The following is an 11035-nucleotide window of genomic DNA, read 5'->3' on the forward strand; positions in this document are numbered from 1 at the left end:
TTCGGTGCGGAAGAGAACAAGACTGCAGAGAAGTATTTGCCCTTAATGACATGTACCAAACAATCCTCTGGGCTTCCCTCATTGCCACTTCTTCCACTCCCTTTCACATTCTCACTCTTCTTTTTTTCTCTCTCTCATTATGGATCCCAGCTCTTATCCTCTCTCCCTGTTGACTCCTCTCTATCCTCTTCCTCCTCCCTTCTCTTTCAGCCCTCTGTTCTTTCCTCTCTGATCTGAGACCGGACCTGGGCTTTTCTTCCCCTTCAATAGATATGAAATTATGATGAAATGAAGTTTCCTCTTTCACCGGTCTCATCCCATGTTTAAGGCTGATCCCCCTAAATACCAGACCACATCAGTGAAAGGCTCAGAAACAAGAGGGGGCATGAGATGAAATAGAAATGAAGACTCAAAGCCTATACTTAGAGCCTTAGTTTAGCCCAGGTGAATAAAGAGTGGCATGATGCACAACACAGTTCTCAGTTCTAGCTATGTAAACTTGAGGTATTTGTTGGTGTGGTGTTGACCGTCTTTACACTACAGTAATTACAGTTCAGTAGTTTTTCTGCAGGACGCTGTTTCTTTAAGAAACCCCATCTGGCTTTGCTTTAATTCTGCAGTATATTTACAAAATCGCAAAGTGCTACTATTTGATGCCATTCATATGGATATCATTTTAAAGCTAGCAGACTGTAAATTACCATGCCAGCATTTAGATTTGTTGTTCTTCTGGCTGAAAGGTTTCTAACTTTCCACAATGCACTGTAAACAATGAAAAGCTACCACAGTAAGGACGCTTGATGTCTGAATGCTGCTAGCTGACTAAATCATCTGATGTTTAATGCTCAGCTTCAGCTCGCTCTCTTAACTCCATCTCTTTCGGCCTCTTCCCTGCAGCAGCGTTTCACCCATGTGGTGTAATCATCTAGGTTAAATGGTAGCCATGAGTCACCGACTACAAGCAGACATTTCCACATCTCAGTGGTCCGGCTCTGTGTGAGCGGCGTTTGTTCGAGGACACTGACTGGACATTGCGGGCCAGTGGGTAAAGGGCAGCACAGACTCACATTGTATCTAAAAGAATGCTCCCTTCTCTCTACTGAATGACTTCGTTTCCTACTGGACATGTGTCGAGTCTGTCGCATAGAAATCTGAACGAGCGATGCCTATTTTGATGCAACAGACCATGATCCAATGAAAAAAAAAAAGCTTTCTAAATACTTAGAATCCCCTTTAGTCTCACTTTTTCTCATTGATCTGCATGAGTTCTGCAACGCACATCTGATTTACTTTGTGCATCACAGAACTGATGCAGTTCCCAGTTAAAAACGTGTCTGTTTTGAACACATCATGAGTTTAATAGTAGATGACATTTCAAGGAACATCATACTGAGATCTGGCAGTGTTGCAGAGTAAAGACTCCAGCACTACGTGTGTTGGAACTCTACTAAACCTAATATTTTTTTCCTTCGGAACACGAGACTCTTGGAGAAGATCTATGTTTGTACCTTGGAAGACCATTGTACGTTCATTATAATGATTCATTTGGCCAGGAATCCTCTCTGTTTTAAGATTGTATTCCACTGATGTGGTCTAGAAATAATATGGTGTACATAAGAGACATCAAACAAGTCTTGATGGCGATCAGGGGAATCCCAAAATATGTGGTCCAACTCAGTCAAGGCATCAATCACACACAGTCAAGATAAAACAGAAGAAATCCCACTGTTTTGCTTGTTTCTGAGAAAAACCTTGATACAGTTTGCTGCAACACCTTTAGCTTTAATCACACACAGTACTGGAAATTAATCATTTGTACAATTTGATATTATTACTTTTAACAGCCCTCAACAATGTAATTCCCACTGCTCCAGCTCCACTACAAGAGGACCACCTGGATTCAAACGTGACCTTGAGGCTTATATGAGGCATTTCACCATCAAGTCAATCAGCTGTCCAACAAGTTGTTAAGAGCCTAAACATAGGCCACATTGCTAACCTCTTGTCACCCACCAACATCCGTGTAGCTCCGCTTGTTCACCCACTGCAGTTGCAATATACACAACCTAGCTACAACTTAGAATTTAGGTTGGACCACAACCTGCAATTATGGCTGACAGTCAACCATTTTGTGGCATTTAAACAAGTGAGCGTAGTGCTCGAGAATCTGACATATATCACATTTTTAAGTGAGTTTATGAGGAAAAGGTTGCATCTAAAAATATGGGTGTCACACAAATGTAAATCAAAGTATGCTGCTACTATATATTAAGGTCTTTCTAAAGCTTAACCATGACACACATTTTCTATTATGACACTCATTGTTTATTACTGACAATGCGACTCTTCTTTGCTTAATTGGAAAATGCGCTCAGCAGCAACTTTAATCAGATTTTGCTGAATCACCTGGCCCAAAGCACTTCACCGCAGAGAGAGAGGTTCCCAGATGGGACATAACATCTTGTGAAATTGGAAGATTTCAAGCAATTACAGCAGCCTTTGAGACAGTCAGGGGAGAGACAGAGAACATGTTGCTATATGAGTGCTATATTACACTAAGACCTGCCAACCTGCAGAGGATAGGCTCCAGAGGGCAAAAGCCCTCCTGATCTCCTGGAAAAACTACAACCAGCTGTATCAACAGTCACTGTACAGGCAGACTGTCCTGAGCAGCAGCTCTGGCTGGCTTTCTCCAAGGCATTAATATGACGGTTCTGTTTGTTTTCCTGGCATTTGGGGATGGACAATATTACTTTTTAATTGTTGAGAAAGATAATGTGTGCCTAAATTAGATTAAATCTAAAAACCATCTATTATCAATAGATCCATGAAGTTGGGGGACCCACAAGAGTCAGATTAAACATGAATGGTCAAAACTGAAGTAGCAGAGAATGAGATATCCTTTTAATCCTTTGTATGGGCCAAGTTACAGTAAATGGATCCTACATTTCCCACAATGCAGCAGGATAACATCTCTCTTCAGACCCTCCCTGCCTCCTATATGACCACTTCTGTGAAAATGTTCTCAAACTTTGGAAAGCTCAACAGAACCACAGAGACATTATTCAACAGACTGAACCTCATGTGTTAAATCGTTGGAGTGCTCCTTTAATTTTGAGCCTTTTTTTTCAACATTGGTGGGATACTCTGTGAACAGCACAAATATCAACCTGGTATACGTCTGATTTATCATTTTTTGACATGTCACATTTGAATTTAGTGGCCGAGCTCTTGCCGTATGACTATGAGTAGCAGTTTGGGCACCCTGTTAATTAGAATGAAATGAAGACAATGATAGCACTTGGGAGCACCCAGCCCATTCTGTGTTTACGCTCCGTCCTGTCATCCTCCCACATGGACTGGCTGAGAGGATCACAGGGCAGATTGGTGAGTAAGTGCCAATCAGGAACTGACAGGAAACCTGTCACGGGGAGCCATAATTGCATGGCTTTTGAACAAATAGTTACTTTAACTTGAACCTGCAGAGATACGGGAGACACGGCCTCCCCTCACACTGTTTAGACAAACCCTGAGCCAGTAAGTTCCTCTTACTGTCCATACTCAAGTCACCCTAAAGCAATATTGACACGTTATGTCTTACATCAGCCGTTTAAGGTCCTCCCCTTCCAACTATATCTAAAGACTGAGACTAAAAAAAAATATTTTCCAAATACTGCCAAAGAGACTATTTTAACATCTGGAAGTCATCCCCCCACTCCAAGCCTCCATTTGCTGACTGCAATAATTTGGTTTATAAGTAGTTCCCATGGAGCAGTCCTCGCAGGCACAAGCTGCATTAAGAATCTATCAGTCAGTGCCACCAAAGACATCAGTGCCAGACGCTGCACATCAGACCACCGATAAAACTTTGTCTCTCTCGGACGTGTAACTCAAGACAATGTGCGAGCTGGTGAGCCCGACCCCCTTAAACTGTGGAAGAAAAGAGGCGTGTAATCAAGTCATAGCTCAAAAATGCAGCATGTGTTTCTAATCAAAGCCGTCTGTGGACCTGGTTGAATTCACATGTTTGGACGTTTTCAGCTTTGGTAGAAAACAGCCCATTTGTTGCAATGTCAGTGATGTGGCAACAACAACTGGAACCAATTTGGGAGACAGAGTGACCTCATGTAGGTTTGTTGATTTGGAACACCAGATTTTTGCTTTCTGCTCGTGTGTTTCTCTCAGAGAGGCAGAAAAGCCGTTTCAGATGAGGAATATCAAAAACCTGGTGATGATGAGACAAATGGAACAAACTAGAGTAATCCACTGATTTCACAAAGTTCAGTCTCTTTGATGTAAGGCGCTAAGTGGCATCTTTGAAGATGTTTTACAGCTATGTCAGCGTCTGGGAGGAGTAATGTTCAAACACACACACACACACACACAGAGGCATGACTGTATCTCAGGCTAAAACTGTGGGCACATTCTCCTGTTTTTCTGTTATTGGAGTCAGTGATCTATTGCTGTCTTTATCCTTTTTCCATGTTCACATCCCTAAACCTCTCTCCAAATATTATTTCCAACACAGGTTGTAGGTTTTGTGCGAGGGACGTACTGTACTCTAATCCTGGTAATCTATGCTGGCATCACCATTTCCAATTGTGAGCTTAAAGTCTGCTCCTTGATCTCATCTGCCAACTTATGTTCTTTTGCAAGCAAACTTTCCGCACATGTGCAGCCATATGACTTCAATCTAGAGGATCTAGAGCTGTGTAACTACAGTGAAAAAAAATCAACAATGTTTTCAGTCTTCAAAGCACCATTTTTGATTTTGTAAATTTCACCACGGTCTAGTTCCTCGGAAATCTTTCCATTAACCTCAATGCCCTCAACATAGACTTTTGCTAGACTTTTTTTCATTTTTCAGAAGAGACTTAAAAAATGGTGTTGAGAGAATGAGTCTGCTTGCAATTATGTAGTTTCAACCACACTCAATTTAAAGTTGCAATTTTCCATATAAAAGTCCCAATTAAAAGGAGTAACACTGCTAATTGTAGCCGCGGGTTTATGCAATATTTCAATGCTGCTCAGTGTTCTCAGCACGGTGAGGACTTTAGGTCGAACATGACATCTGTGAGGGTCGTGTTGGATGTGTAGAAATGTTGAGTGTGTCTCTTGTGATTTTCTTACGACCCCTTATTGTTGGTTAGCAATCTTTTCTGTTCAGCCTAAGCACTCTAGCTAAACAAATAGCTATATAGGTGGAGTATAAAATGCCCAAAAAGTCTGAACATTAAAACCATACAATAGTAACCCCCCCCCCACACACACACACACACACACACACACATACACACACACGTACTTTGTCTCAAAGTGCTGGTGAACCACATTTTCCCTTAACCTACAAAAACCATGAACTTTCCACTGTTTTTATTTGGTCGAAATGCAATCGCCTCACCCACCACTATTCCATGGAAAGAAGCCTGCAAGACCACTGTGCTGTTTCACATGAACAAATATGGACAGAGCCAGTTCCTCAGCACGGACGGAGAAGCTGATTAAAATAGAGCTTTTGAACTACCTAAAGCAAACATATAATAACACAAAACCTTTTTTACCCGGTTGTGTCAGAACAACAGAACACTATACAGCTTAGTAAAACAGTCAGGTCAAGTATCCCTTGTAAATCTTGATCAATGTCTTTAATTAAACTGCAGTGTCAAATGCCAGCATTATTATTAGTGTTATTATTTCTTCAGCTCAGTTGAACAGCAGGAGACTTGTTTTTGGGCCCCATGCTGCATTCACCACAGGGTGGAGCTCTATCTGGTGCCACACTATCACACAACTGTCGCTGCTTTATGTGAAACTCAACGTAAAGAGTAAAGCCAAGTCATTTTAGTTAATGATATAATGAAAGAAAAACTAACAGTGCTGTCTGTGCTGCAGTGCTTAACTCCACACTCCATCAGGGGCCCATCAAACGGACTTTCCAGTGCTCAGTGTGGCCCGTGACATCATGTGTAGAAACAACACAGTCCCTGTGACGACACAAGAGATCAAACACTCCAGCTGGAAAAAAAAAAGGGGAAGCACAGTTCAAGTAAAACAAGAACACTCAGGTGTTCCAGCTCTCGGTGTCGCCAGCTGAAGACATCAGCAGCACACCGAGTGACTCAGAGAATCCAGCAGCATCCCTCCTTCTCATGTCTCCTCACATCTGCTCTAGATTAACATGGAGTCTGTGTTCCCTCAGAGGCGCGCAAGCTCTGGTGCTGAAATTCTTTTTGCAGATGTACAATGTTGTCCGAAGGGGGAAGAAAATGCTTGTGGTAACACTTAATGAATGTTCCAAAGTGGTGGAGTGGTGCAGGAGTAATGCAAAACCGCAAAGGTGCTCGTTTCCCTCCTCTCCTCTGCACATTTTCAGTGCCTGAGGGTGACATCACTCGCAATCACTGACAGATGTCTGCAGGACTGTTTCCTGACATACAGGGCTTGGTTGCCGATTGCAGATAATCCGCGCTAGACTTACTCTCATCTCTTTTAAATCATCTCTCAAGCTGGACAGTCAGGTTTGTCTCAATCATGCCCACCAGAGATCTAACGTACATGTTTCATGCGGACACAACAGAAAACAGCAATCCCGAATAAGGCAATAGAACAAATGAAGTTGTCACCTACAAGGAGAATTCACTCTGGCAAAAAATCCATGCAGGATGTGGGAAATTAACATCTGACAAATCTGTCTTATATAAAATAACTAAGAGCTCACTTACAGGAGTTTCTATAGTCAGTTGCTTTAACCACTGGCAGAAAAAGGAATTTCCACGACTAAACCCAACTACTTGTACAAACAAAAAGTCAAAGCTAATGTTCAGTCAGTTCAAAGGGCAACCATCAGCCCCCTTCACACAATATAACCAACAGCAATTAGGTGTTAAAATAAACAGCAGAGGGGTTCACTTACCACTGTTCCCGTCTTGACATGTAACAATCAAAACCTGAGCTACGGAGACTGCCAGAAAAAGGAAAGTCCTTAAATGCACAAAGCTCATCATGTCTATAAGAAAGACATGAGCCTTCCTTGTGCGCAAAGCAAGAGGAAAAAAGGATGAAAAGGAAAAAAAAAATGCTCAGGTTATCACTGCACCACCATGAATACAAGAGTACCCCTCCTTGTAAGCAGCAAGCAGACCCAGCCCAGACTGCGTGAGTGCTTTTTTGTGTAGTTACAGCTTTAAATGAGAAGAATGCTGGCCAGCCTAATTTTCCTCCCCCTTTTGTCAGCCCTCTCCCATAACCATCCTCTCACAGGCTTTTGTGGCTGTGGGAGAACTACACCCATGTTCACAAGTTCTCATACTTTCCAGTGAATCTTTCTGTCTGTCTGTCTAGCTATCTTTCAATGTAACAGCCTTAACTCTTAATCACAGTAAAAGATGTCGGGGAACAGATAAGGAAAAATAACTTTGCTTGTTTGGAGTTGTCACTGATTTTTGCCTCTCCTCAGAAGTGGTTGCTCGGCAAGATCATAAAACTGTTGTTTTATTGCTGTCTCTGGGGCACCAAACAAGACACACAGAAGGCTGAGAATCCCTCTTTACTGGCCAATTAAAAGTAAGAATAGAGTTTATAAGTCTATTGTCTTCTGATGAGACATTGTAGTCAAGAAAGTGTGGCATATAAGATTGCTTGTCAGTTTGTTTGCTCATAAAATCAGTGGCATCTCTTTAGTTTCACTGTCCTAAGTCGAATGAAAGAGAGATAAAGAGCCAGCTGAAGCAGTGTGTGACAGTCGCTGTGGGTGGTCATGAAGGTAGGTGGTCATGAAATCTGAGGTCAGCACCTCTTGATTTATGGCGAGAACATGGAATCCACCTACAGTGTCAGATTTGTCTAATGCATACTTTGTCAGTGTGTATTATCAATGAGGCAATCAATAACGTTCTTGATTTCAGGTACAATAAAATAAGGTATAATTTTCTGTTGATACCGAACATGTCATTATCCAAGATGATGACACAGACATGTATAGACATATATAGTGAGAGATTAAACTCTTAATTTGACCCTGCCTCTACTTGAGTCATTCCTTTCCCTGAAAAGACATAAAGGAAGCTGTTGTTCACATCTTCTTTTTAGCTGTAAATCACAGTTCAACAAACCGGTCAAACATGTAGTTAAATAAATAAACTTAAATATACATTTAGATCCATTTGCAAATACATTTCAAATAAGTGTTATTTATATTCAACTCATTAAAAAGAAACCAAGATGCCTCACGTAAACTTTGCCACACACAACTAACCCTGAACCGTATGACAGGAAACAGCTGTGTGCCATGTTCACAAGGCGCTAAAAGCATCAGGTGATTGGCTTTCCATCAGACAGGGTGTGTGTGTGTGTGTGTGTGTGTGTTAGTCTGTGAGTGTATAGAGAAGAGGGGGGGGGGGGGTTCAAAAGACTGGAGCAGAGCTAATGAGAAAAACAGCTGTTTTCTTGTTGGCCCTGCCCACAAACCAGGTCAGCCAAGTCAGAGTCCCTCTGCTACAAGACTCACATGAAGCATCAGATGTATTTCCTGTGGAAACAGTGGAGAGAAAGGAAACATCAGGGCACTGCAAATACTGCCAGTTGCCGCCTGTTCGCCAGAGATTTTGTCATTGTAGAGAATGTTGCCAAAGGGAGGGAAGGTGATTTGTGCATACTGTATGGACCGCTGTACTTCTATCAGCAAACCTTTTAATGTATTTACGGTTTAACTTCTTCAACCACAAGCTTGATCATATTGTCTATGTCCTGTTGTGTTACTTTAAACAAATCACATGAGCTCTCAATGCTTCCTGACTCCCCCACCCTGTCCGTGGCTCTCGGCCAGTGTTCCCACTTAAGATGTAAAAATGGGACACAAGTATATAATCGTCTCCTATAAGAGCTGGGCACTGTATTTTTTGGGCGATATATAAAATTCATTTGATTAATTCCAATTTTTTGGAATGTTTCAGCACGATGTGTAAAATGTCCACGTTGTGAAAATCGAGTTTTTTAAATGTACACAAACGTTTCTTTTCAGTCTTAAAGTAACGGATGATAGCTGGCTACTTTGACTATCTTCAGTCACTACAGATTAGTTACACTACATGCACACTGTGTCTCAGGTTTATCTAGTAATGAATTTAGCGGTCGCCTCTGAGAGGAACAGACTGAAAGAAGACGCACGCTGATCTTAGCTCTCGGTTTGCGTTCGGTGACAACGCATTGTCAGTTGTTATATTGTACCAAATGCTGTGCCAACCCATCAAGTAGATGTTGAGATACTTTGACCTTCTGGTGGTGCTAAAGGAAACCAAGAGATCTCATTCTCTATGGATCTTGAATACCTGTGGCAATCCATCAAAATACTTCAAGATATATATTCACTCTGGACACCAAATGTCTGCTGCTGACGCGCGACGAAAAGTTAGGTCTGTCTGAAATAAGACAATAAATAAACAATTTAAAACATTTTCAGAGGCTAACGCAGCTCTGTCACTGTGCATATGATTTTGTTTTGACGTTACCAAATCCAGTTATGTTAATAGGCAAAATTAAAATAAATCAAATGTTGTTCGTAATACAAAGGTCCTGCATGCACACGGTGTACATCTACTTCTTGGGTGATCCCCATCTGATAGGCAGCGGATCAATCTGCAGCTCCTGGTTTCCTTTTACATAAAGACACAGTTACACACATTACGCTGTCATCACTAACAGTAATTCAAAAAAGAGAAGGGTTATTTCGATTCAGATTTCAGAGGATTTGGAGATAATTATCCAGCTCTGCTTCCTGCCTTAACAAACGCTCATTACGTCCTTTGACTGAAGTAAAATATAACTCTCCTTTCTTGTGATAGGAGGTCGGATATGCCACAGGGTATCAGGCCAAGGTTATAAACATCAGTGTGGCCAGAAGAATGCAGACATCAGTCAAATCTACTTCCTTTAGGTACTAAATGTTTCTACAGAGCTGAGTATGTATTTATTGATTTAGCTCAGTGAATAAAAGAACATACAGCCATGTTGATTTGAGGACACAACTTTGTACTAAAAAGTGCTGTAAGTGTATCTCTGCCCTTTTTTTTAAGCTTAATTACATAAATCATTAACATACACTGTGCGAGGAATAAACCTAGAACACAGTCCACAGGAGAGCCACCACACGGACAATGACAGTTCACAACATAATATTCTCCTGCATCAATCAAGCATAATGTTCGTAGTACCACTCCTGGTTATTTTCCGCAATCAGTTTTTGCATAAATGACGTGGCTTCCTCACAACCTACCACTATAATTCCATTTTTGATTGTAAATCAGGGGGAAACAATATGCAGGAAATTAACTCAAAGCTCTGAGCTTGATGTTTCTGATGTTCTCTAAAGCAGAAATGGCGTGAGTTGTTCCCTACCTTAACCCCGGTATGCTGTTTCTTCTCTCTGTGGTCAGTCGCAACCATGCAAAATGATGTAATGTGATAGCCACAATGCTAACATGGTTAAACTAGCTGAATCAGCAAAGGAGCACGTAGCGCTTGCTACCAAGATTCAAGACACGTTTTTCACTGCAACTTGTAAGTTTTAGCTACTGACAAAAACAAGCTGACACCAACCTCCACCTTCTCATATCGTGTGGCCTCTCTTTTCCCCTGGCAACAAGAGAAACTGTCAACAACTATTCACGCACAGTATATGACATTCTACGTATGTCTACACAGATTTTTACAGGAGAAAATAGAATAGAATACAATTATTATTATTATATGATACAATGCACAAACACAAACCACAGCTCTGTGTCTCAGTGAGCCATTACAGTGTGACAGTGGGTCAGCAATAGCATGCACATTATCAGAGAGCAGCTACATGGTGTTCAGCCATCATTCATCTTATTGTTTACACTTGTGCTTTTCCGGACCATCAAACCCTTTCCCTCTCTTTTTCTCTGCAATGCATTATGGGTATGACCACTGACAACTAATTTGAGGTCACCTTTCTGTAAAAGTTATAATAATTCTTACAACAAACAAATTACATTCAGTAATATTGACATAC

At 41.3% G+C, this 11035-nt stretch overlaps 1 protein-coding gene across 1 annotated transcript in view; it reads right to left on the minus strand.

The window, feature by feature from the left end:
- Nucleotides 1-7040, minus strand: part of col5a2a (collagen, type V, alpha 2a) — a 37174-nt gene extending 30134 nt beyond the window's left edge. Inside the window, exon 1 of the mRNA XM_070914252.1 lies at nucleotides 6914-7040. Coding sequence (XP_070770353.1) covers nucleotides 6914-7004 — 91 coding nt within the window. The 5' untranslated portion in view covers nucleotides 7005-7040. The remainder of the gene's footprint in view (nucleotides 1-6913) is intronic.
- Between the last annotated feature and the right edge of the window lie 3995 nt (nucleotides 7041-11035).

Source organism: Enoplosus armatus, chromosome 11 (assembly GCF_043641665.1).
Source record: "Enoplosus armatus isolate fEnoArm2 chromosome 11, fEnoArm2.hap1, whole genome shotgun sequence".
Taxonomy (NCBI): Eukaryota; Metazoa; Chordata; class Actinopteri; order Centrarchiformes; family Enoplosidae; genus Enoplosus; species Enoplosus armatus.